A 26,364-nucleotide genomic window follows, 5' to 3' on the forward strand; every position below is an offset into this window, starting at 1 on the left:
AATTTCAAATTGTATGTATTCTTACCATTTACATCCTACCACAGGTAAAAAAAAATCTTCATACTTAACAAAGAAAACCATCCATATTGAACAAAGCAGATTTATCCAATACTAATACAAATAGGAAAAACATAAAATTTGGAAAGAGCAAAATTTGATTTATTCATGCTTAAATTTCAGTTTATGATAGTTTATTACAACTTGATATGGGTCAACTTATGTAAGGAAAAAATGTAGGTATGATATACTTAAAATCTACCATATAAAACTTGCTAGGATAATGTAAGAAAGCGACTAAAAATTTGAGTCCAGTGTCTTGGACAAAATATATACTTGATAAGTATCACTGACTATAAAGTACTGGGATAAATAAAAATATACAGCATGTTATCTACCAACCTTTTCTCCCAAGCACTGCTGTGCATATTAATTCTCACCTAGAATTTCTAATTAAACCATATGCAATACTGCTTAACTCAGTTTACATCTTCAACTTTAACTTCCATATCTGTATATTGTTATTTTTTTTTAATTTTATTTTCAGACAGTCTCTGATCTGTCACCCTTGGTAGAATGCCATGGGAGTCATAGCTCACAGCAACCTCAAATTCTTGTGTTCCAGTGATCCTCTTGCCTCAGCCTCCCAACTAGCTATGACTACAGGCATCCACAACACCACCCAGTTATTTTTAGAGATGGATTTTTGTTCTTGCTCAGGCTGGTCTTGAACTCCTGAGCTCAAGCAATCCACCTGCCTTGGCCTCCCAGAGTGCATATTAGTATATTTTGAATAGTAGAATTTGCCAACACAATAAAATATGCCCTAATCTACTTGACAGTCCCTGACTTCCAGTCCTCAAACTTTTACCTCTGCAGGTGTTTTAAGATCATCTGGTTTCTCCCAAGTAGACTGTTTTGTTTCAGTATTATAGTAGTAAGTCCTCCCATCAGGTGATTTATGTTCAGTCCACATTGATTTCTGAACAATAAAACAAAAATAAATGTAACAATGTCCTTGAGAGAGTATCAATAACAGTTTTTAATCAATATATACATGTACGTAAAGAAATCAATTAAAACATAAATGAGCATATTTTGACAGTTTAACCACTTAGAATAATTTATCCACACAAGTAGGGAAACAGAATAAATAAGATAAAAACATAATATATTTTTTTTTTTTGTAGAGACAGTCTCACTGAGCCACAGGCGCTGCCCCAAAACATAATATTTTTAATACTTTAAAAGCCACATGGATCAAGTTAGGTTTGGGGATTTCTCTCAGAATTACAATATGACTACTCTCCTAAGTAACTCTATATACTTCAGATACATAAGATAATTTTTCAAAATACAACTGTATGACTAGTAGATGAAAAAATATATGAACTGGGTACTAATACAGAAGAACTGATTATGTGTTCGTCTACTTTAGTACAAAGAATAGTCACATCAAATTGGACAAAGTTCTAAACTGATGTGCTATAAAGACACAGCTGTCAAAACTGGAAGAAATGGTTTTTAGGTAACAATCAGAACTATCAACAAGATAAAATTTAAAAGGGATAAATGTCCCTTTAAAAGGGATAAATAAGATAGATGAGATAAAAATTTTATGTGAGTGAAACTAACTTGATACAGAATATAAATCCACTCTTAATCAAAGGTTCAAGAGAGCATACTAAGAACCTGCTACAAGTTGCTAAAGAAACCTGAGGCATCAATAATAGATATGCTTCAAATAAAGGCTATTCCTGGATGATATCTAAGGTAATGAATTCAATTTGTGGCACCAGATTTTTCAGATGATGAACTTAACTATGCTTGAAGATTTATACAAAGATAACCTATGCCACATTTCTTCAAACCTAGACTATAACATTATTTAACTTCAGGCTCTTTGGAAAGATTTATTCTTAGCGATTTTGTCACATAACACTTCTGTTACTACATAAAAAAGGAAAATATTTAAGATAGTCCTTAAACTTTACATTGAGGCCAGTTTTTGTATCAGTGTTGCCAATGTCCATAATATTCCAAATAATACACCACATGTTGCATTAAGAATTTGCTAATATAGTTTCTTAAAAATATGTTAAAACAAGTGAAAAACAGAGACTGGTTCTTAACCTTCTTTTATACTTATCTAAGCTCATCTTTCTTTTTTCTGTATCAACTTTAATGAGTAAGAGCCAACCTACTTTTTATTTTTGCTTTGGTAATGTAGCCAAACATATGTGATTCACTGCTTTTCTTATATTTTTTTGCTATAATCATTTATTACTAGCTGATAACAGACAGTGCTGTACCATCACTTTCAGGATTTTCTTCCAAACCACTGATATTCATTCTTTTGATGTTGTTACTTTTGTTCACTCATGTACAATTAAGCCATATCTATCACCTGGACAATGGAGGTCATAAGACACTATGGATTATACGATACATTCCAATTCCAGATTTAAAAAGTTGAAATGAAATTAGCTTATTTAAGGAATATTTGCAAAATTCAGGGATGGAAAGACAAGAAAATGTAACTGGAATATATATTGGTGTGATTTTAACAATTAACTAGAAGCAGTAAGATCTTATTTTCTGTAACTGAAAATAGAACTAGTATTATTGTAAAGGAATTACACATAACCACTAGAATTCAAAGAAATAACTCCATAAAATTTGAGCTGTCTGATAAAAAAGTGATTGGTCTTTCCTATAGTGAAATTTGCTAAGTTATCTGAAATGACTACGTACAGAATAGATTTCTGCATAATGTAGCAGGATAATTAGACAATTGTAAAAGTGTGTTTAAATTCTTTTTTTTTTTTTTTGTAGAGACAGAGTCTCACTGTACCGCCCTCAGGTAGAGTGCCATGGCCTCACACGGCTCACAGCAACCTCCAACTCTTGGGCTTATGCAATACTCTTGCCTCAGCCTCCTGAGCAACTGGGACCACAGGCGCCCGCCACAACGCCCGGCTATTTTTTTGTTGCAGTTTGGCCGGGGCTGGGCTTGAACCCGCCACCCTCGGCATATGGGGCCGGCGCCTTACCAACTGAGCCACAGGCGCCGCCCAAGGTGTGTTTAAATTCTTTAACTTGTTCTAGCACCTAATACTGGATAACTATGCTATCACTGAAGCAAAAATTAAATAGGTGCTAAAAAATATTAGGCTTTCTGTTTACCTACTTTAGCATCTTCTCATCAAAAGATGATGCAGTTAGAAATATATAAATTCATTTATATGAATAATGCTTTATTTAATAATTGATGTTAAGATAATCATGTTTTTCTTACCCTTAAAAATATGTAATGGACTCAGTAACATCTCAAAATTGTACTACCTAGGCAGTCTACCATAAGTATCCAAACTACAGAAAAATCTCTTTAAGTTGACCACCCAATGGACTGTAAGAAACTGGTTAACATACAGAGGTGGTCAACATAAGGAAATAGGCCTACTGTATTGATATGTATGTGTGATGCATGTCCAGTCTATGAAAATGAGGTCAACTTAAGGAGGTGGTCAACATAAGGAGATGGTCATCTATGGAGGTCCTACTATATACTTACACTTCTCAAATCAGAATGTGCTAAAGGGTGCATCAAGGAAAAAAGAAGTTCACAGGAATTTATGAGATAATGAAATGAAAAAGAAGGAACAATGTATGGCCAACCAGAAAATGGGAGGGAGGGAGAGAGAGGTATACAAGCTAATAAATGAAATAGAAATATAGTATTCACTGCCTACTACTCGATTTGAGCCTCACAAACTATATTATAAAGGAAGTATATACCACTCTCTCCATTCTACAGATTAAAAAAACCTTCGTGAGGATTCGTAACTTGCTCAGCAGGGACTCAGGAAATGATTCCAGAACAACTAATCATATCTGCCTCTAAAGACCACAACTATTTTGTTACCAACCAGTTATTGCACTAATAATATAAATCAGACATGAAATGGTAGTTTAAGGGACAAAAAAAAAAAAAAAAAAAATCAAACTTAACATACAAAAATCTGCTATGATCAATATAAGATATACTAATAAAACAACACAGCTATAAACCGAATACAATTCAGATGTTCAACTTCATTAGTAAATCAAGGAAGCATACACTACATGAAACTTTTAGCTCATTAGATAAATGACAAAGACTTATACAATGTTGCAATAGTATAAAAAGGTATTCTCTTAATGCTACTGCTGGAAATGAAATTAGTATAAATTCTTTGAATGGCAGTTAATGAGTACATATCAATATGTAATAATATATTACAATAATATACAAATATTATCTCTTGATCTTGAAATTTTACCTAAAAAAATCCCACTGATACTATTTCAAACATGTCATGAACAAGGATGTTCTCTACCAGATTACTAGTTATGATGAAAAATTAGTCAAGTGAATACCTACCCATAGGAAAACAGATCCATATAGTCCATTCATACTATTGATGTATATATCCCATTTGCAATATAATGGAAAATATCTAACTATGCTGAGTTATTTAAATAAAAAGATCAAGAAATCATATCAAATGATGTAGTGGCAAAGACATATACAGAAAAAAAGCATTTGAAATACAAAGAAATAAAAAAAGCATTTGAAATGCAAAGAAATAAAAAAACCCCACACATTATACTAAGAATGTTAATATACTTTTTAAATTCAGCAAAAGCTAGGAAAAAGCAGGCCAATAACAGAAAAAGGATTGTGAAAAAAGTCAATACCCTCAAGGTCAACCTTGTGTACATAATTTGGATACAGGTCACACGTACATGTTTATACAATGTCTAAGCTGAATTTCATGAAGCTGAAAGGAAAAAAAGGCTAAATACAAACACTACCCTAAATAACAAAAATTTAAAAAAAGCAAAAAAGTAAGATTAGAATTGAGGAAGAACACAACCAAACACTTAGATTTAGAACCAACTGCCTAACTTAGAGGAAATGATTTCAAGCTGAGTACCAAAATTCACTTCAGTATTCTGTAGAAACAACTAAAACATACCCAAACAAATGGTTTTATAGAAGAATATTATATAACCTTTAAAGAACTGAGATTTGTAATGTTATTATTTCAGATCATGAAAAAAGATGAAAAGCTCTCCATTCATTAAAAAGACCCAATAGAAAAGGTACCAAAAAAAGGAAGGCAACATGAAGTTAAATGTAACAATAATTTAAATAACATATTATCAAAGAAACTTTTGCAGTGTATACACTTTGACAAAGCAGAATTGATTGTAGAAGTGCAAGAGTGGTTCGATATTGGGAAATTTCAAAAGCAATTATTTCCATCAGCTAGAAATGGTGGCTCATGCCTGTAAATCCTAGCACTCTGGGAGGCCAAGGCGGGTGGGTTGCCTGAGCTCAACTTTTGAGACCAGCCTGAGCCACAGCGAGACTCTGTCTCTAAAAAATGGCCAGATGTTGTGGCAGGTGCCAGATACTTGGGAGGCTAAGGCAAGAGAATCACTTGAGCCCAAGAGTTTGAGGTTGCTGTGAGCAATGAAACCACAGCACTCTACTGAGGGCAAAGTAAGAAAATTGTCTCTTAAAAAAAATAAAAATTACTTACATCAAAAAATCAAATGAGGAAAAATAGTGTAAGACCAGACTATTGCACTTGGTATGATCAAATCATATCCTGAAAACTAAGTTCACAAGTATCCAAAAATAAAGATAAAAGCAAAAACAAATGAAAAAGGCAATTTATCAAAACTAACAAGGGGCAGCGCCTGTGGCTCAAAGCAGTAGGGCGCTGGCTCCATATGCTAGAGGTGGCAGGTTCAAACCCAATCCTGGGCAAAAACCGCAAAAGTAAAAACAAAACAAAACAAACAAACAAAACTAACAAACAACACTCGAAAGCCACTTCCATTAATATCATGAACAAGCCAGTCACAGCAGCTCATGTCTTAATCCTAGCATTTTGGGAGACCGAGGAAGAGTTTCTCCATGGCCTCATAGCCCACAGCAATCTTAAACTCTTAGCTCAAACAATTCCACTGCTTCTGCCTCCAGAGTAGGTGAGACTACAGGCGCACAATGCCCAGTTATTTTTTTTATAGACAAGGTCTCGCTCTGATTCATGCTAGTCTCGAATCTGTGAGCTCAGGCAATCCACCTGCCTCAGCGTCTGAAAGCGCTAGGATTACACACGTGAGCTACCACACCTGGCCAGTTTTGACATCGTAACAATAATTTGTGTACGCCAGGAGCAAATAAGTCTGGAGAACAAATGGTCATGAAATAATGACAGGCAATTTTCCACAGCTTGTTGAGAACTGAATATTTTTCCTTGGAAGAAGTGGTAGTCATTAGGTAAGGTCTGATAAATACAATGGATAAGAAGGAATTTTCAAGTTCAGCTTCTGTAGTTTGAGTGGTGTTCTTTGTACAACAGCGTTTTCTTGCAAGAGATTTTGCCTGTCTCTACTGACCAATCTTACTGCTTACTTGCAAGCATCCTTATCATTTCATCCAAATAGTTGCAGGAGTTCCATGAAGCTCAACCTTTTTTATCTCATGCCACACTTGAACCTATTAAACTTAACTTAATAAACTTAAACTTCCATGGCACACTTAAATTCTGTTGATTTAAAAAAAAAAAAAGCTTAAAAAAAGAATATATTTAGTGTACTCTGAACTTCTTCCAAAAATAATTTAATGAAAGAACTTTAAAAATTTTCATGGCACACCTAAGATCCTCACAGCAGCCTAGTGGGCAGCATACTAGCTGAAAATCACTTCTGTAATGGATCATACCAGCACTAGACCACTGAACAGACACCATTAGCTTTTTTTGGTGAACATTTGGTTTTAGACCATGTTTTGGCACTTCATCTTTATTCAACCACTGTGCTGAATGCTTGTGATTATCAAAAAGCATATATTTTTCATGACGAGGAATAGAAATGCTTTGCCTATATGCAAAGAAAGGCAAGATTTGAGACAATTTCTCTTCTGACGCTCATTTATTTTATGGGGAACCCATCTATCCAGCTTCTTTTACCTTGCTGATTTGTTTCAAATAGTCCAATAGTGTTGGAATAGTAATATTAAACCTTGCTAATTCATGTGTAAGTCGAAATGGATTTGCTTTCACTACAACTTTCAGCTCAATGTCTACATTGGGATCAAGTCCCCCGTGTGTCTCAATTTCAAGATTAAAATCAGCAGCATGGAACTTCAAACTACCGGCATACTGTGCATTCTTGAGCCACATCCTTCCCAAACATTTCATTGATATTTTGAGCTGTATGCCTTGCACTAGTTCCACGAGAGCTCATATTAAAAAAAAAAACATAAATTTTGACATATCCATGGTTTCACAAAAATAGCTCTAAAAAAATTTGAAAGATAATCACGAGGCAAAATATGCATTTGAAGGAATGAGCACACACTTTCTCAATAAACCAAAAACAGTTAAGTGTCAAAGTGAAAGATCAGAGATATCAAATGTCAAACCTAGTACCTGGAACCTGGACATTTCTTACTTAATAATCTAATAAAATATTTCTCATTTATTCAAGTTGTTCTAACAATCAGAAAGAATTGTTTTAACAAACAGAAAGAGAGGGGTCTTTTGGGTCTACTGCCTAAATACAAATAATCTACATAAGATACTAATACTAGAAAACTGAATTCAGAAGGAATTTGCTTGCCTTATTAAATATTAAAGTCACCATAATTAAAAAATTAGTGCTAGATTAGAAATATACAAATAGAAATAAACAGTGGGCGAGAAAACCCAGAAATAGATGTTCAAATACGAGAATTTAGTATATGACAAAAAAAAAAAGATTTCAATTAATGAGGAAGAAAACCAAACAAATCAAATACTTAATGATAAGAAAAGTAATAAAAATCTTCCAAGAAAAATACAGAAAAGTTTATGAGTAGCACAAGGGATGAGGAAATACTAGTAAAAACTTCAATATAATCACAAGCTAAAAAGGATAACCAAAGCTGGATGCAGTGGCTCAAACCTGTAATACTAGCTAGTACTTTGGAAGACCAACGCAGGAGAATTGCTTGAGGTCTAAAACCAGCCTAAGCAAGAGCCAGAACTCCCTGTTCTCTACAAAAAAAATAGAAATGCTTGCCTGATGTGTGTCTTAGTGCATGCCTGTAGCCACAGCTACTCAGGAGGCTGAGGCAGAAGGATTGCTTGATCCCAGAAGACAGCTGGTAGCAGTGAGCTATGATAACAACACCACTATTGTACTCTAGCCAGGGCAATACAGTAAGACTCTGTCTCAAAAGAAATTAAATAAATAACAAAAACAAATTCAGACCAAGAGTAAAATCAAAACTGAAACACAGTTAAAGGGCTACTTAAGTAAACTGTTTTCAAAAAGTGGCAAAGTCGGGGCGGCACCTGTGGCACAGTGGGTAGGGTCCCATGTACTAAGGGTGACGGGTTCAAACCTGGCCCCAGCCAAACTGCAACAAAAAAACAGCTGGGCATTGTGGCAGACACCTGTAGTCCCAGCTACTTAGGAGGCTGAGGCTAGAGAATCACCTAAGCCCAGGAGTTGGAGGTTGCTGTGAGCTGTGTGACGCCATGGCACCCTACCGAGGGCAGTGAGACTCCCTCTACAAAAAAAAAAAAAAGTGGCAAAGTCAAAGCAAAAAATAGGGGTAATCATAGCTAGATAATAGTATAGCAAGCTGGGACAAAAGCAAAAATTGACAAATAATAGACTAGGAAAAATATTTGAAATTCGCAGTAGCAAAGAATTACTATTTAACATATGAAGAACTCAACATTTAAATAAGGGTCTCAATGTAAAAATTTCCCCCTCAAATGTAAAATACTGAAGTATTTGTAATAAATTCAAAGCTTCCTGTATTTCTTCAACCATAATAATGGGATAACAACTACCTCCCAGGAATCATGTTGCTTTGATTAAGGGAGATTATACATAAATTCTTCCTTTCGTTCCTCATTAAGGAACAGAAAAAAACTTTGAGGCTAAAGAATGGAATAATATTAATAACCATAAAATAGCCATCTTTAAGTGGGGCCTTAGGCTTAACATTACTTTCCTAAAATATGGGCACTATTAAATGTTAAACAGAATATCATATATAGAAGAACAAAACAAGGAAGATTACTACCTTAAATCAAATACTGACACAAAAACATAACATAGCAATTTCACCCTCTTCCTTCTTAAAGAAACAGCACAGCAATTCTGAGCATGCTGTTTTTCTTTCTAAGACAGTGTTAAGGAAGTTACAGCAAAAAAGTGCTTCTTAAAATTACATTATTTTAAAAGTCTGCATGAGGTTTACAGTAATGAAAATGGGTAAATAAATTCTTCTCTATAAAAAACATTATTTTCAATGTAATACATACTAATAAATAGCAAGTTAATTACTGCGCACCTGCAAGTTCTGCTTCCCTTCTAAGTGTGATGGAGAGAAATCAAATCCTTATAAAAACTGATGCATGTAATTCTCATTCTTCTCAATTAACCCCATCAAAATTATATTTTAAAATTTACCAATTTTCAACCTTTGGCAAAGAAAGGGAAAACTAAAGAGTGATGTAAGGATCAAATTAGCACATAATTCTTATAACAGAAATAAGGGTAAGCATGAGATAAATACATTAAAGGTTTAAAGAGTACTTACTGCACCAGATGCTGTACCTAAAAAAAAAGCAAAATATTACCATGGTGATAAATCATGATCTCTCAATATTTTTAACATTTACTCATACTATTTCTTCCTCTTTATCCTCTCTGACAATCCTAAGACTGTCCCATAGGACTCCCTTTCCCACGTATTAAACAGATACAATGGAAAGCATTTTCAGAATTTGAACATTCAATCTACAAACTCACTTGGAGTTGCTTTGCTTTCTGTTTCTCCTCTTCTTGCTATTATATCTTCTTGCTATCACAAGTGTCTATCCTGCCTAATTTCTCTTTCTCTGCTATAGAATACCAAAGTACAACAATGCCTCTGACCTCTCACCTCATCGCTTTAGATTTCTGGTATCTACAATTAGATTCCAGACTTGTGGTGTATAATACAGAAGACATTAACCACCATACATCCCTATTTAAATTAAAATTTTAAATTAAGATTAAATTTAAAAAATTTAATTCCTCAATTGTACTAACCACATCAAATACTCAATAATTACATGTGGTCTAGTGTCTACTATATTCAACACCATAAATTATAGAACATGTCCAACACTGCAGAAAGTTCTATTTTATGGTGCTGCCCTATAAACTACAGAAAACCTTTTAAGGGTCTTTGAAATGAATATTACTCACAAAACTCACACTAATAACCTCTAATTTTTGAAAGCAGTAAACAAAAACTGTATGTAAAATAAAGTTCATGTATACTCTGTAGGCAAAAGCAGTTAGTATGGACATCAATTGTGGAGCCAAAGCATTTAAAAGATTAAAAAGAAAATTTAATATGATATTCCAGGAAATAGTACCCCAGCTCTAGATATCTAAATAGGACAAAAAAAAAAAAAAAAAAATACCCTATATGAAGTATTTCAGAACATCATTTTAAATATGTAATGAAATCTGTGAAACATCTTAAAACATCAATTATGTCCTGTATAAACCTGGAGGAAAACGTGATGTGTTTCAAACATCTTTCAACCAGTAATGTTTGAAACCAAAAAAAGTGTTTTGGTATAATCACAGGGTAACGTTCAGCATATGGAATAAAAATGTATGTGGAAAACTATCCATGAATAATGGAGGCATTATTATTATGTATTAAAGCCCGTTAAAATGGCTAGTTATGGGTAACTAATGGAAAAAAATATGATAGGGCTTACAAACTCCAATGACCACAAGGGCCAAGCAGACGACCAAAGTTTATCTGCAGACCAAACTGGTCCAGAACCTCTGACCTAAAACTATTATAAATAAAGAAAAGTCAGGAGATGATCATAAGGTCAAAGAAGACACTGTACTTTTATTCCTCATAATAACAGGAATGCTATTTCCCAAATAAAGTATAATACATACCACCATACATAATATACATACCTGCTGCTACATCCATACTATTTACTCCTGGCTATAAGAAGAAAGATAAAATTAGTAATATTTACATTGTTTAAACTATATTTTACATAAGTTCCTCATAAATCACAGCAATATCAGTCCCTTTTAAGTATAATCCTCAAATCAGTAACTGAAAGATTCTTAGTGGAAGTCTTAGTAGTCTCAGTTTCCTGAATTGACTATAAATTATAAGAGGTATCAGCAACTTGGGACTACTTTTAGCACTTTAACTGCTGTATGGTCACCAAGTGCACACAGATTCATGACCCTTTACCCACTATTTGGAAATCCAAAAAGCTCTGAAAACTAAGCTTTTTTAAGTATAGCTTCCCAAACCTGCCCAGAAAGAACATTAAAGTCTTTACAATCTTTATTTATCCCACTTCAGAGTGACTGTCCATTATTTTTTCTGTAGAAACATTAACATGTTAGAAATTATTGGGCACTGCCCTAGACCCTACAGGAAATTATTATGTAATACACAGCATAAGTAATGTTATTCTCTTATTAGAAAGCATTTTAAAATATATCTGGCCTTAAGGGTCACTGAAAACTTACCATCCCAAGGGACTATGCCACATATGTTCACTATTACCTGATAGCCCAGAAGTGGCTGTAAAGAATTTAAACCGATTTGAATGAATATTATATTAACTTATACACTGCTATGTTACCCAATAGGGATGGTAAGGCTATTGAAGGATATTCTAAAGTAAGCTGTCACAGCTGAGTTCACATGAAATGTGGATTTCAAAGTCTTCTGATTTCTAAATCTAATATTAAATCACATTATATCAACTTCTCACTAGCACTCAGGAAAGCAAGTGGCCTATAATTTAAAATCAAAATGTTACCAGACCAATAAAGTTCTGGTCTTGTTGAATTTAGAATTAGCTTAATAACGAAGAATGACATTTATTATAATATCAATATAGGGAAAAATGTAAATGCTTATCATTCAAGTTACAGAAACTAAAAGTCCACTGTAATTCTCACATTACATTACAGTACTCCAGAAGCACTTAAAAGGCTAACACAACTGCATAAAAGAATACATTAATACTATTTCATACTTAAAAGTAATTAGTCACAACAACAGAGAAAATAGTTATTTTCACAAGATTACCGGTAAGGCAGGCTGCATGGAGGCCTGAGACATATGAGACATCATCATTCCAGGCATTACTGAAGACATCATTCCAGGCATCTAAAACAAAAGTAAAAAAAGGTTACTTTATAAGATCAAAGTATGTAAGAATCATACAACTTAAGATTAAAAACTACTGAACACTACACTATATGGATAGTATGCTTAGTAAGTGCTTGTTGAATGAATGAAGTACTGTAATCAATGACCTATTTTAATACTTAAGTCATAGCTTTTATGTATAATCAAAATTATTTTAACAAGTAAATTTAAAAGTTTGGACTATTATGTAATTTCTAGCCTAAAAATACCAACTTCCTTTAGTATTAACATTCATGTTTTCCTTTTTTTTGGAGCAACAGAATTTGAATAAAAATTTTCACCTTTGACTTTTAATACCTACACTGAATAAATTTTACCACAATCCGGTCCTTTTCAAAATCCTACATCAAAGGTGTTTAAAATTGAAAGTGTCTCTAAAAAGATTCATTAAAAAACAAACTTTTAAACCCCTAATCATCTATCCTCTCTTGTAGAAAACTTATGGCAAATAATAAATATCTGAAGATACTAGTTTGAGAACTCAACCTAGTTTACCAAAGACTGGAATTCAAATCTATGAATTAATTCTACTAAATATGAATAAAAATCATAAAGATGAACATAAATTTCCCAAGGGTTTGATCTAGTGCTCATCTGTATGTGGTATAACCCCACATTACAATTTGGATTTTAATATAAACATCAAATGGATCTGCGGAAACAGATGGGGGCCAAAATTACATACAATAATCACAGGAATTGGAACAAAGTAACTGGTTATTCAAATTAAATAATTTGACAGATAGGACCAAAAGAAAAGAAATAAGCATTTGGTCAGTAAGAACATAAAGATTAAAGCCTACTAAAAGTAGAAAAGAACATTCACATGCTCATTTTATTATTTGTTTAAGTCAACTCAGGAAGCAAAACAAAGCTAAAGTACCTATTAAAATGAAGTGATATGGAGTTAATGGATTAGAAAAGTGCCAATAAATTGTTTAAACATCATTTATCAAGAACTTGTTCACAGAATTCTGAGTAGACAAATGTGGTGGCCTACTTGAAGTATGTTCAAAATAACATGTTTTTTAAAAGGTATGGAATATGAAAACAGAAGTATTGATAAGCTTCCATTACCCAGACGAAGAGAATCAGAGAAAAAACTAACATGTTAAGTGAAAAAAATATGTCTAACAATCAAATGAGAAAGAACTAGGCTTTCTCCCAGCCCATACATTCTCCTTCAACAGATACATCCTCAGGATTAATTCTGCTTGAGGCTAATGCAAAGTAAGCTCAATCAGGTAACTGGTTATAGAGGGAAAGCAGCCCAGAAGCATGCTGGGCAACAAACAGCCTATTACTTAAAATGGCCTATATTTAAAAAATCAAAAGCTAGTAACACCTCTAAAACTAGAATTCTAAGCTAAATCAGGAAATCAAAGTTTGAAAACTTAACAGAAAAATAAATCAAAGTCATTTCTTGTAAGAATTAAAGGTATTTTTAAAACAGGGTAAAATCTCCATAGTAGAGACTATTTCTTCATGCTAACAGTAGACTATACGAATGAATGTAATTTCAAACTGAAACATTATGACATACACACAAATCAAATCAAATCCTATTTAAAAAGCCCTATTTAAAAAACAAAGCCACAAAAAACCTATATATAACTAGAGTTTACTACATCTGGCTTATGAGACTTCCAGCAAACCATATTTGAAAATGATTAAAGAACATACAGAGCTTGACATAGTTCTCTCTTTAATTATCCTTCTCATACCCCAATTTTTTAAAGATACTTCAAATTTTTCAACATCTCAAATTCTCCCGTTAGAGACTAGAAATCACTGTACTGATTATAGAATGATATTTAATGTGTAAGAAAAAGCTATACTCTCCTTTGTTATCTCTATAAATTCTGAGAAGGTAACTTGTGAAGCTTATTTTTCCTGACAAATTCATCTACCAGTCTTAAATTATGTACAACTCAGAATTCTAAAAGTAAATAGACCATTAATACAATTTCATACCAAAACTGTGATGTTAACATGAAATAAATAAAAATATAAATATGCAAAATACTATATTTTGTATGAAAAACTATCATAAGAATTTGAGAAATTTAGAGCTCTTCCAGAGGCCTGATCATCACAGAAAAGCCTGAAGAATTTACTTTCTGGAAATGTTATGAAAATTCTGATTTTCCATTAACTGCAGGATGTATATAACATGGAGGTAGATTTTAGAATCCCCTCTTTGAAGTTGCATTCTTCCAGAAGATTTGTGTTGTCTTACACCAGTTACTTGGCAGCCCCTTAAATCTGAGACCATTAAAATTTTCTTTTCTACCTATTCTTTTTTTAATACCACACCTAATGGGAATCCAGCCTGCAAGCTTATGAAAATCAGCTTATGGCCCAAATCCTCAGAAGTGATTCTCTTCCTCCCCTTCCCAATAAGAAAAGTTCTTTTGCTGTCTACTTTTTGCATGGTAGGTATACTTGCTTCACATGGAGAGTATATGCCTTAGTAACCTTTGTCTACAGACTCTATTAGACTTCCCATTTTACTTTTGTTTTCTCTTAGGAGTATACAAAACATAGCCATGTGTTGCTTAATGATAGAGATGTATTTTGAGAAATGCATTATTAGGGGATTCCAATGTGCAAACAGCCTAGACAGGGCTGTCCAACCTTTTTCCTCTTCTGCTTCACATTGGAAAAACAAGAGCTTTCTTGGGCCACACAGACACTAATGAAACCTGATTAGTAAAAAAATAGCCCTGTGCATACTTATTGTGATACCTGGCGCTACAGATACGCAAAAAAAAGTCTTCATATGGCCTATGGGTCACAGGTTGAATACCCCAATAGAGTGAATGTATATAAACCTAGATGGTATTGCCTACAACACATGCAGGCTACAAATCTATACAGTATGCTATTGTACTAAATACTGCAAGCAACTGTAACACAACAGCATTTGTACATCTAAATATAGAAATGTTACAGCAAAATATAGGATGGTAAACTTAGTGGACCACCATCATTGACCATAATGACCTCACGACTGTGACAGATTATCTCACCACTGATGACATTTCAAGTTTAATGAAAATGGGGTAATAGTTCAAAATGATAAAAGGGAAAAATTTTTAACACAATCGCTACAAAAGTGCGACAAATTCCACAAGCCATATCGTTCTTACAAAGTGATAGTTCATATTAGCTTAAAGTGAAGCATACTATAAAATCAAAACATAAACTGCTTTACAAATTCCCATTTAAACTGCTTTGGCAAATATGTAAAATGCTACAATGAAGAATTTTTAATTGTTAGGATTAGGGGTGAGAGAAAGGGAAAACATACTTACGAGAAATACTTAATTCTCTAAAATCTTAAACATCTGAATTTCATAGATGCTCTGGCACCTTTTAAAAGCAAAAATAACTGATACACTATACTTAATATACTTTATAACTGGCCAACCTCATGCATGTAAGTAAGTTATGTATACACCATAAAAGTAATTTCTATGTTTATTTCTATTTCCTATTCTTTTAATGACAAAAGTTACACAACCAATTATCATGATACTCTCAGAGGAACTACCTCTCTGACGATAATAAAAAATAAATGAGCAATAACTAAGGAGCATCATATAACTTTGCTTAGTCACTCTTAGCCTTATCCCAGAAAGTTTCTAATGTTAGATATAAATAACCATATTTCATTTATTGCTTCATAGATTTTAAAAATGAAAAAAGGTATAATAATAAAAGCAATTATCAATGCTACAGCAAATAATTTTCACAAAATGTAAGCTAAATTAGTCTAATTTTCCTATGATACGCAAAGAAAACAAGTGTTCACATGAGCATTTCACAAGTTCTTTTCTTTGTAATTATTTCTAAAAAATTTTCTAGGTGGAAAGAAATCACAAACAGACCTATTTTTTCCCTATCTTTACAAAATGTTAACTCCTAGATTTAACTGATTTTTAAAAACCATTCTTGCTGCAAACCTTTAGCTGCAAATTGATAATCTAAATGATTCTTGCCTTTTAACCTGCTTCCTCTTAAAAGTGAAGTTAAAGTCCATAAGGTAAGTAGAGTCTACAGAGGCTATTTAGTACACAAAAACAACTATCTTATACGCCACTATTTTATAAATAAATACAAAAATTGAATCTTTAAGTGGAACTAAATATTTGTTTAATTGGAAATAACCAGAAATATCTATGATTAAAGCATACCTTTAGCAAATGAAAATGGTTACTTTATTTATGTTTTTTTGGAGATATAGTCCTCACTCCATTGCTCAACGATAAAGAGTGCCATGGCCTCAGCTTAGCTCCGGGCAATCTCAAACTCTTCATCTCAAGTGATCCTCCTGCCTCAGTCTCTCAGGTAGCTGGGACTATAGGCGCCCACCAGGGAACCAGTTAATTTTTCTATTTTTAGTAGAGACAGGGCTTCACTCTCTCAGTCTGGTCTCCAACTCTGGAGCTCAAGTGATCCTCCTGCCTCAGCCTTCCAGAGTGCTAGGATTGTAGGTGTGACCCTCCACGCCTGGCCAAAAATGGTTACATTATAAGAAAATAATTTAATTTTACTGCCTCTTCATCTATAGTAATATAAATTCAAGATGTCATTTTGGTAAGAAACATATGATAAATAAAAGGTAGACAATATTTGCACAAACTATTATCACATGGATTAGAACCTTACCATTTAATAATACAAAGGCCACTGTTCAAAATTATTTTGCTTGCTAAACTCTCTCAACCTAGAGAATTTTGAACTGCTGAAATATGGCTACCCCTTCAGGTTTTAGGGAAATTAGTTTAATTAATTAATTAATTAATTATTTTTTTTTTTAACTGCTATACAGAGAACCAGCTCAGCATAGCTCTTAAGTGCACCCTGAAGTTAGACTGGCAGAATTCCTATCTCAGGTTGACTATTTTGCCAGCAGTCTTCTCTGAGGCTGATGTATTTGATCTCTCTGGATCTCAGTATCCTCATGAATAAAAAAAGGAGTACACATCTTATAGGACTGATGTAGGGAACAAATGAAATGATACATGTAAGGCACTTAGACTGGTGCTCAATGACATGACAGCCATTTTATTATCATTGCTCTTCTTCAACTCATATAATAAAAGAATCTCTATGTTGGCCCTTCCCTCACCTATTCCCTACCCATCTCTCAAGCACTTTGGTTCTTTAAAAGCATCTCGAGCACTGTGGTTCTCAACCTTTCCAATGCCGGGGCCCTTTAATACAGTTCCCCTGGGTTGCGACCCACAGGTTGAGAACCCCTGATCTAGAAGCCAGTCATGGTGGTTTGTGCCTATAATCCCAGCACTTTGGGAGGATCGTTAGCTAGGAGTTTAAGATCAGCCTCAGAAACACAGTGAGAACTCATCACCACAAAAAAATAAAATTAGCAGAGTGTGGTGGTGCATGCCTGTAGTCCCAGCTACTTGGAAGACCGAAGGGGGAGGATCACTTGAGGCCAGGAGTTCAAGGGTGCAGTGAGGTACTGACTGTGCCACTACACTTCAGCCTGGGTGACAGAGCAAGACCTTGTCTCTTAAAAAAAAAAAAAAATTTAATAAAGAATATAAATCTCTCATGGCAGCGGAATCGTAATTTTTTTGTTTTTATGTTCTCAACCCCTAGAGCAGAGCCTGCCTATCAATAGACAATAAGTAGGTACTGATGAAATGAGACTGCAAAAATGGAGAAATCTGACCCTCAGCTGGGGTGAGCCAATAGCCGATCTCACCATCCATTCAACCAACCATTCTTGGCACTAGGTGGACAGTAGTACACCAAATTGACAAGGTCCTCCTGCCCTTGAGGAGTTTAGAGTCTAGTGATTTAGCCTCCAAGTGCAGCAATGCCTACAGCACTGATGAGGACCAGGAGGTGTGTGTGCGGAATTGTAATTTTTTATAACACAAAAAACTTAAAGCTGAATGAAAATGAACTGTTAGCACATTATTTTATAAAAACTCTCAAGCAGTGTACAACCTGTAGTCCACAGGCCACGTGGATTATGTGAGGCTTGTTTTCTTCTCTGTTGTGTTGGGTCTCGCGAAAATTATATATGAATCTTTTTTTCTGCACATCAGCTTTCATTAGTGTTTGTATATTTCACATATGGTCCAAGACAATTCTTCTTCCGCCAAGAAAGGAAAAAGCTTGGACATCCAGACAACATAAATGGGAATACACGCATATTGTTGTGCCTTAGTTAAGTCATGCAGAATTATTAACTTTAAAACTTACTCTGAAAAGTCATCTAAGTTTTGGACATGAGTATACAAAAATGTAAGTCCATTACCTTTTTCCCACTCTAAGTCTTTCAAGCTAGATTCAGTATTTTATCTACCTAAATTTTTATACTTTATTTCAGTTAAGACAGGGTAAATTTCTTTATATTTAGGAAATATGATAAATACATAATGACTTAGATTACTAAAAAATCATTTTTCAGAGGAATAACTTCTGATAACATATGGTCTAAAAGTACTAGACCAAATTAGTGTTTTTAAACAGGTACTTAATGCTCATTCAATATCAAAAAACTCTTGGCCCAAACAGAAGATCAAGACCTACTGAATATAATTCCATTGTATTAGTATGAGAATTCTGTCTAAAAGATATCTAAGACTTAAGATAAATGAGGTAAGAATTTTGTCAAAAAAAAAAAAAAGAAAAATCAAAGCCTAAGATAAAGGAAACTGTATGTCAACTCAAGACAGCTCTCACTTCTCGGCATGTTTGTAGTCCTTTTAGATACATGACTAACAAAATCATCCAGATTTGGAATAGATTCAGGTTTCTACTTTGAACGCACCAAGTAAGAAAGAAACAGAAGCAACAGACTTCCTTTCAACACCAATGCAAAACAACACATCTTTAGCAAATGCTAACTACAATTAACTTTTGCTTACAATAAGCAAAAAATAACATATGGGTTACTTGACAGCAAAAGAAAGCAAATACAGGATGGGTATCCCTTAACTAAAATGCTTGAAATCAGAAGTGTTCTGTACTTTTTCAGATTTGAGGATATTTGCATCTATACTTACCCCTAACCCCAAATTTGAAATCTTCCAATGTGCATTTTTCCTTTGAACATGATGCTGGCGCTCAAAAAGTTTTGGATTTTGAAGCATTTCAGATTTCTTAATTAGGAACACTCAATGTGTATGAAAGATTCATATTCACTAGATTTTCAAATGTCCAGAAATATCCTTACAGCCAAATCAACAGTTAGATGACAAAAACACATGGTTCAGACTCTTATCTCAGAAATGATTTATGTTCTTTAAAAGCAAGGTATATGTATCATTCATGTTTACACTAGCACCAAAACTGGAGACTTTAAATGTCTACAAGAAATATAAAAGTATGAAAAAAGAAAATAAGAATGAAAAACTAATGACAAACTTCTATATGAGAAAGTAATTCATTAATTCCTACCTATAGCCTTCACAATTTAGACCTACTTCTCTAGGTTAAAAAACAAACTAAACCCCCCTCACCCCAGTACACTGCTATGGGTATGTATACATACCATGTCTTTTAACATGGACAATACTACTTTATGACTAGAAGTCATGTCAAACATTTCTTTTTCTTTTTTAAGGGACAAAGTCTTATTTTATCACCCTCGGTAGAGTGCCATTGTGTTACAGCTCACAGCAGCCTCCAACTCCTGGGCGTAGGTGATTCTCTTGCCTCAGCCTCCCGAGTAGCTGGGACTACAAGTGCCCACCACAATGCTAAGCTATTTTATGCTGCAGTCTGGCCAGGGCTGGGTTCGTTTTTTTTGTTTTTTTTTGATTTTTGGCCGGGGCTGGGTTTGAACCCGCCACCTCCGGCATATGGGACTGGCGCCCTACTCCTTGAGCCACAGGCGCCGCCCCCAGGGCTGGGTTCGAAACAGCCACCCTCAGTATGTGGGACGCGTGCCCTACTCACTGAGCCACAGGCGCTGCCTCACGTCAAACATTTCTAATAAATCCAGGTTCTAAAAACAGGTTGACCTGTTGCTATTTGTTCCCGTCTTTTTTGACCCCACTAAATAATAATTTGTTGTACTCTATAAACCACTTTTTAAAATGTTCACGTGTGTTGATACAAATTTATTTCAACACTGACTTTTTCTCTTGTAAGAGCAAAGTAAAAGAAAAAATGGCCCTCATTCATCCACAATTTCTCACAAAATGCTAATTCGTGCTGCTAGACAAAGCAAATTAAACAGACAATGCAGGACTGGGATATTTATGAAGGAGGTGAGAAGAAATAATCAAATAAGACTAAGAAATACTGAGTAAAAGGGTTATAAGGCTTATTAATGCAAGATTTCTCAGCATCTTAGTATATATTGTGCTTTGTGATTCTCAAGGGGTGGGGGATCCAGTTTACTCTTCCAAACTTATAAGTTCTTCTTATAATACATCTCTCTTAAACAGATGAGTTTATATTTAAATGAACTTGCCATCTAAAAATAATGAAAATAAAGTCAGTGAGGTGGCTCATGCTTATAACCCAGCACTCCAGAGGCCCAGGCAGGAGGATCCCCTGAGCTTAGGAGTTTGAGACCAGCCTAAGCAAAAGCGAGACCCTGTTTTTACTAAAAAAAGAAAAAGAAAAAGAAAAAGAAAAATTAGCCAAGTGTTGTAGCAGACACCTGCAGTTCACATACTCAGGAGGCTAAGGCAGGATTGCTTGAACCCTGGCTTTTGAGGTTACTGAGAGCTAGAGCGACCCCATGGTGCTGTAGCCTGGGGCAACAGAGTGAGACTCAAAAAAAAAAAGAGAGACAGAGATAATGAAAATAAACATCTATAGTCTCACAAGTAAAATCTGTCAAAATCCAATCACATTCAGTCTAAAAGTTAATACATGTTAGGTGTATGTTAAAGTATTTTTTAAAAAGCACTTGCCTAAGTAATATACATGCACACAGAAATTACCTAGATTCAAGAATTGTGAGCAAATAACCTAAAAGAAATTTATTCCTCTTTTTGTTACTGGCTAATCTCCAATACTGACATGGATTCTGTAGATATTCCAAAGGGTAATTTGATAGCAACAAACAGTTTTGTTCTTTCAGTCAGGCAAATCTAAAAAACACCACACTTCTCTGGAAAGCCTATATTCTAAATCATTTTCCTTTAGGATATGAAAAAATCTGGGGTAAAACTTCTTAAAGAGATCAGCATCAATGATATCACACACAGAAATACATTTGCCTACAATTTAAAATACAGTCATCACCAGACTGAAGCAGGGATGCTTGAGTTCAGGAGTTAGAGACTAACCTGAGCAAGAATGAGACCCCTTCTCTATCAAAAATACAAAAACTAGCTGGGCATCATGGTGGGTGCCTGCACTCCCAAGTACTCAGTGGGCTAAGGCAGGGGATCACTGGAGCCCAAAGTTTGAGTTGCTGTGAGCGAGGCTGATGCCACAGCATTTTAGCCTGAGGCAAGAGAGTGAGACTCTCCAAAATAAATAAATACAAATAAATTCAAAATAAATTCCTTGGCATCCTGGCAGGGAACTGGTTCCAGGATTCCCCCCAATATCAAAATCTGAAGGTGCTCAAGTCCTTTATATAAATACATTAAATCATGAAAATATAAACTAAGCACATCCTCCCACATACTTCAAATCATCTTTAGATTACTTATAACACTGAATACAATATAAACGCTTTGTCAGTAGTTATGTTGCATTTTTAAAATTTGTTGTATTGGTCTTTTTAAAGAATATTTTCCATTTGCAGTTGTAGTTCAATCTGTGGATAGAGAGAGCCAACTGTAAATGGAACTAAGTATTTTAGTTTTATTCACCAAAATGTTTTATTTCATCTTATTTATCCTCCCTTTTTTTCCAAATGAAAAAGCAACAGTAAGATAGAGATAGGCACTAAAAACAGTATGTGGTAACAAAGTAAAGTCACAAGTAACCACTGCAAACAGTCACATTTAACACTGACTAACTTCTTGGCTGCAGAAAAGAATGCCTGTGTATTTGTTTCATTCATTCAACAAGTATTTTACTGAGCACCCATGATGATGAGCCAAGAATTGCACTCAGCACCTACAGGCTTCTCAAAAATGAAAGACCATAATCCCTTTCCCCTGAGAGCTTACAATCTATTACTTTCTGGGAAAATAAAGCAAATAAAAAACCATAAAACAAGTCAATAACTAAGTGCCAAAAATAAGCGAAAACAGTTAAGAGTTAATGGGCAGATTACATAGGATTTTCTGCAATAATTTGAAAGGGAGATATAAATTGACCAAAGTTATTTCTGAGACTTTCTTAAGAAGGCATGAGTTGAAGCAGAAGAACTTAGGTAAGCAAAAGGAAAGTTCGTGGTGATAGTGCACTGGGGGCAGGCAGGCAAGAAGAACAGCATAAGCTTGAAGTCATGAACTAATATAATCACTGAAGATACTATGAAAAGACCAGCCTGTGTTCAAATTAGGGAGTGTGAAGACATGTACCTTTGAATTGTGTTTTAACATGTACTATGGGAGATCCTTCAAAATTAAGCTATAGAATTTAAATACTATGCTATAGGCACAGGAAAAAAAAACTTGGGAGATTCTTGGGAAAGGAGATATACTGAAACCTAGAATTATTGCGGGGAGGGGGGAAGTCAGCCTTGAAGAAAACCAATTGTCAAGTATTCTAGGAATGGGAGTGTGACAACTTTGAGCTCATATGGCAGCAGGAATAGAAATAAAAGACAAAAAAAAAAGGTACTGAATAAATGGAATTAAGGTGGCTTTGCCAAAAGAATTTCCTATTCTTTTATTTCCACATTAACCCATAAAATTTCATATCATCTACTCCTCTCATCAGAACTGAATCATAGGCTGTTAGAGCTGAAAAGGACCTTAAGACTCTTAGTCTATTCTACTCATTAAAAGAATAATTTAAGACTCAAAAAGGGATGAAAAAAGAGGATGCTAGTAGAACTCTTCTTGGTTAAAGGCAAAATATCTGTGATATAAAGATGGCAGGACTTGCACTGTCCTTTGTGTTAAAAAGACAGGAAAAGAATAAGACATGAAAACATTTTAAAGGCAAAAACACTTAGATGCAGTAGAAAAAGCCTCATACATAATTCTATTTTGATGCAAATTGCCATCAGGCAGGAAAAACTATTTTTATTAACACTGTTTTATAACCAGTGATCCTGCCACAAATCTTAAGTCACATATTACTTAAAGTTTAAATAACTTGTAAGGTCCCTTCCAGCTGTAAGATCCTATAACTCTCAAAGTAGAAGCATGGCTTTCCCATAAGTTATGTAGAGTAATTAAGAGGTAAATTTTACCTCCAGGACAGATACTGAGATAAACTTGAAAGAAATATTATTAAGATCTATTTGGTAATTTCCAAATATTGATTACTACTAAAAGATTCAGCCAGTATTATAAAAATGGCAGGCCATCTCATGAATTAAAAAAGCTGAACAGACCACTTGTTGCATTTGAAAAATTATGAGCCCTGTTTTCTCTAGATCATTCATGCTGTCCAATCTGAATAATATTTTACAACCAAGTTTTAAAATTTCATACTATATTCAGCAACATTTCAAAAACTATAATCACATAGCAAGTAAGACTGCTACCAATTTTAGTCTTCAGCTGGTCCCAGCATGAGATCTTTATGCAAGTTTGCACGAAGACAGTAACCTTCAGTTCCCAAAGTGTAAAGGATTTGAGAACTGACTCTGTAAAACTTGATGGCAGAACCCTACCAAACTGTCACCTCTGTGAATGATGAAGGTAGGCACTCTTCGTCTCAGTTATCTTCTGACCACTTACCACTTATTAGTTATTTTTAAAGAGTGGCAGAAGAAATGATGTAGAAAAAAGGATCAATTTTGCTATTTATTATCAACTTTTACTTTTGAGGGAATATTTACAGAGCTATAAATAAAAGTTTCCGAATTATTTGAGAAATCCAATTATCCATGTAAATTAAGAATTATCTTTGACAAGGTTTACGCCCCATATTGTTAGTTAGTTGTTAAGGGGAAAAAGGCAAATTATCTAATTTTGAGGAAAACAATGGAGATTGTCTTAGGACCTTCAGAGCTGGACTCTTACTAAAACATCATCATTACAGAAGGAGCCATCACAGGGAGAAAGACTTCTAAACATTTCAATAATCACATATACTTAAAGGCACATAGCATATTATTGGCATAGGGAAAAAGTAGAAGAAAACCACGAGGCAAAATTCAGAGTATTTGAATGGATGTGCACCAAGTAGCAAGTAACCTTAATAGGAAGATGGTCACTGATACAGCTAAAGAGAAAGGGCCATAAAGCAAACTGTGACCAGCTTATGTCAATAAGATACATAAAAGTACTTTAAAAAAAAAAATAAAATCTGCCTTTTTTTTTTTTAAACTAGAAATGACAAGCTGGTATCTTGGTTCTGGTACTGTAATAGCACCATTATAGCAAGGGTAAGCAGGTCAATCCCTTGCAAAACTTACCTTGATTGGCCCAATGGAAACAGAAGGCCCCAGAAAAGAGAGAAGCATCTGGCAGTAGCAAATTGTTTTATTTTATCTTTCTGTGGAAAGAAACTAATTTTAAATAAGAACCAGAGCATTTAAAGAATAAATATTTTTAAAGCTCATTATCTAGTTAGAGCAGCTCTACCAAGAAAACAAGAAGAGCTCCTTGCTGCTTAGAGATGGAAAGAAACAGAAGAGGAATCAGAGTTGTTTCCCCATCATCTAGGGAGTTTTAAAATTTGTGTTATTCTAAAGTAACAGAACAAAAGACTTCATTTAAAGAACTTGTGCAGGCAGAATCTTTTGGGCCCGATGCCTTTGAATAGATTTTGACACAAAATCAAGGGCTATATTCCAAATTAAAAAAGAAGAAAACCACTGACATTAAGCCCTTCTACTCTTAAGGTTAAAAAGAGAGAGACAAATAGCAAGCTCCTTTTTTCCACTGCAATCTCACCAATAACTTTAAACCATCAAAGCTTAAACGGTTATCAAAGTAACAGTACAAAATTAGCAAAAGATCTTATGAAAATTGGCTTTCCAAAATATTTTGTTAGCCTAAATTTGATGATTATAGAGCTACTCCAATGGAAATAACCCAGACATCTAAGGATCTGTTTGATACAAAACCTAACACAGCACACAAAATTATTCACAGTAACTAAACCTGTTTGTTACCTTTCTTGGATGTTTCTCTAGAAACTCAGTTCTACCAAAGTCACTGAGTCAGCATTAAAACCTTTTGATCCAAATCTCTTACAAAATATCCATTTACAATTTACAATAGAGATGGAAGGGGCAGCTCATAAGCAGGAGTGCAGAAGCAATAAGCATTAAAAAAAATAAAATAAAAAACAGAATAGTGTAAGTAGAAAACAACCTACCTATCTGGTACTGTCTATATTATAAATAATCAGTATTGCAGAACAGGAACTCCCCACCCCTACCCCTATATACAAAGAGAAAGATATTTCAGCCATAAAATTCATCCTAAGCCAAAGGCCCAAACAATCGTTACTTTCAGATTCCAATGCATTTGCATGGTCCACCAAAAAGTTATGCTGCCATAGCTGATAATATTTACTCTTAAAACATTAGTGTCAACTGACATTCCTTTTAAAATAAAATTTAAAACCCCACTAGTTTTGTTGAAGTAGTAAATTTTTTAAACAGAGAAGACCTTTTTCATTACAATCAAAATTTGGTTAACATTTTAACTTATCAAATTTCAAATTATTTGGGCATAAACTGATCCTTAAGCAGTTACAAGTATTGACCTAGATTTTGAAATTTTGACACAATACCCAAGGCAAAATAGAAAAATAAATGCGAAATAAAACAAAAATATTCTTACTTGTCCCATTGGTGGCCCTCCCATAGGAGGCATCATTTGAGGCATCATTCCGTGAGGTACAGGAGGCATATTCGCTCTCTGACCCATAGGATGCATTCCCATTGGGGCATAATGCATTCCAGGATGCCCCATCTGAAAAACAGTGGAAATCCAAAAATTAGCAAGTAACACTAA

At 34.3% G+C, this 26,364-nt stretch overlaps 1 protein-coding gene across 8 annotated transcripts in view; it reads right to left on the reverse strand.

Moving 5' to 3' along the window:
- The window catches only part of PRPF40A (pre-mRNA processing factor 40 homolog A), a 50,950-nt gene that overhangs the window by 22,773 nt on the left and 1,813 nt on the right, over window positions 1–26,364 (reverse strand). For all 8 annotated transcript variants that reach the window (XM_053598254.1, XM_053598253.1, XM_053598252.1 and 5 more), the window contains 5 exons: window positions 26,191–26,322; window positions 12,194–12,274; window positions 11,050–11,080; window positions 9,656–9,672; window positions 869–979 (listed from right to left, as the gene is read on the reverse strand). In XM_053598254.1, coding sequence (XP_053454229.1) covers window positions 869–979; window positions 9,656–9,672; window positions 11,050–11,080; window positions 12,194–12,274; window positions 26,191–26,322 — 372 coding nt within the window. The remainder of the gene's footprint in view (window positions 1–868; window positions 980–9,655; window positions 9,673–11,049; window positions 11,081–12,193; window positions 12,275–26,190; window positions 26,323–26,364) is intronic.

Source organism: Nycticebus coucang, chromosome 7 (genome assembly GCF_027406575.1).
Source record: "Nycticebus coucang isolate mNycCou1 chromosome 7, mNycCou1.pri, whole genome shotgun sequence".
NCBI lineage: Eukaryota > Metazoa > Chordata > Mammalia > Primates > Lorisidae > Nycticebus > Nycticebus coucang.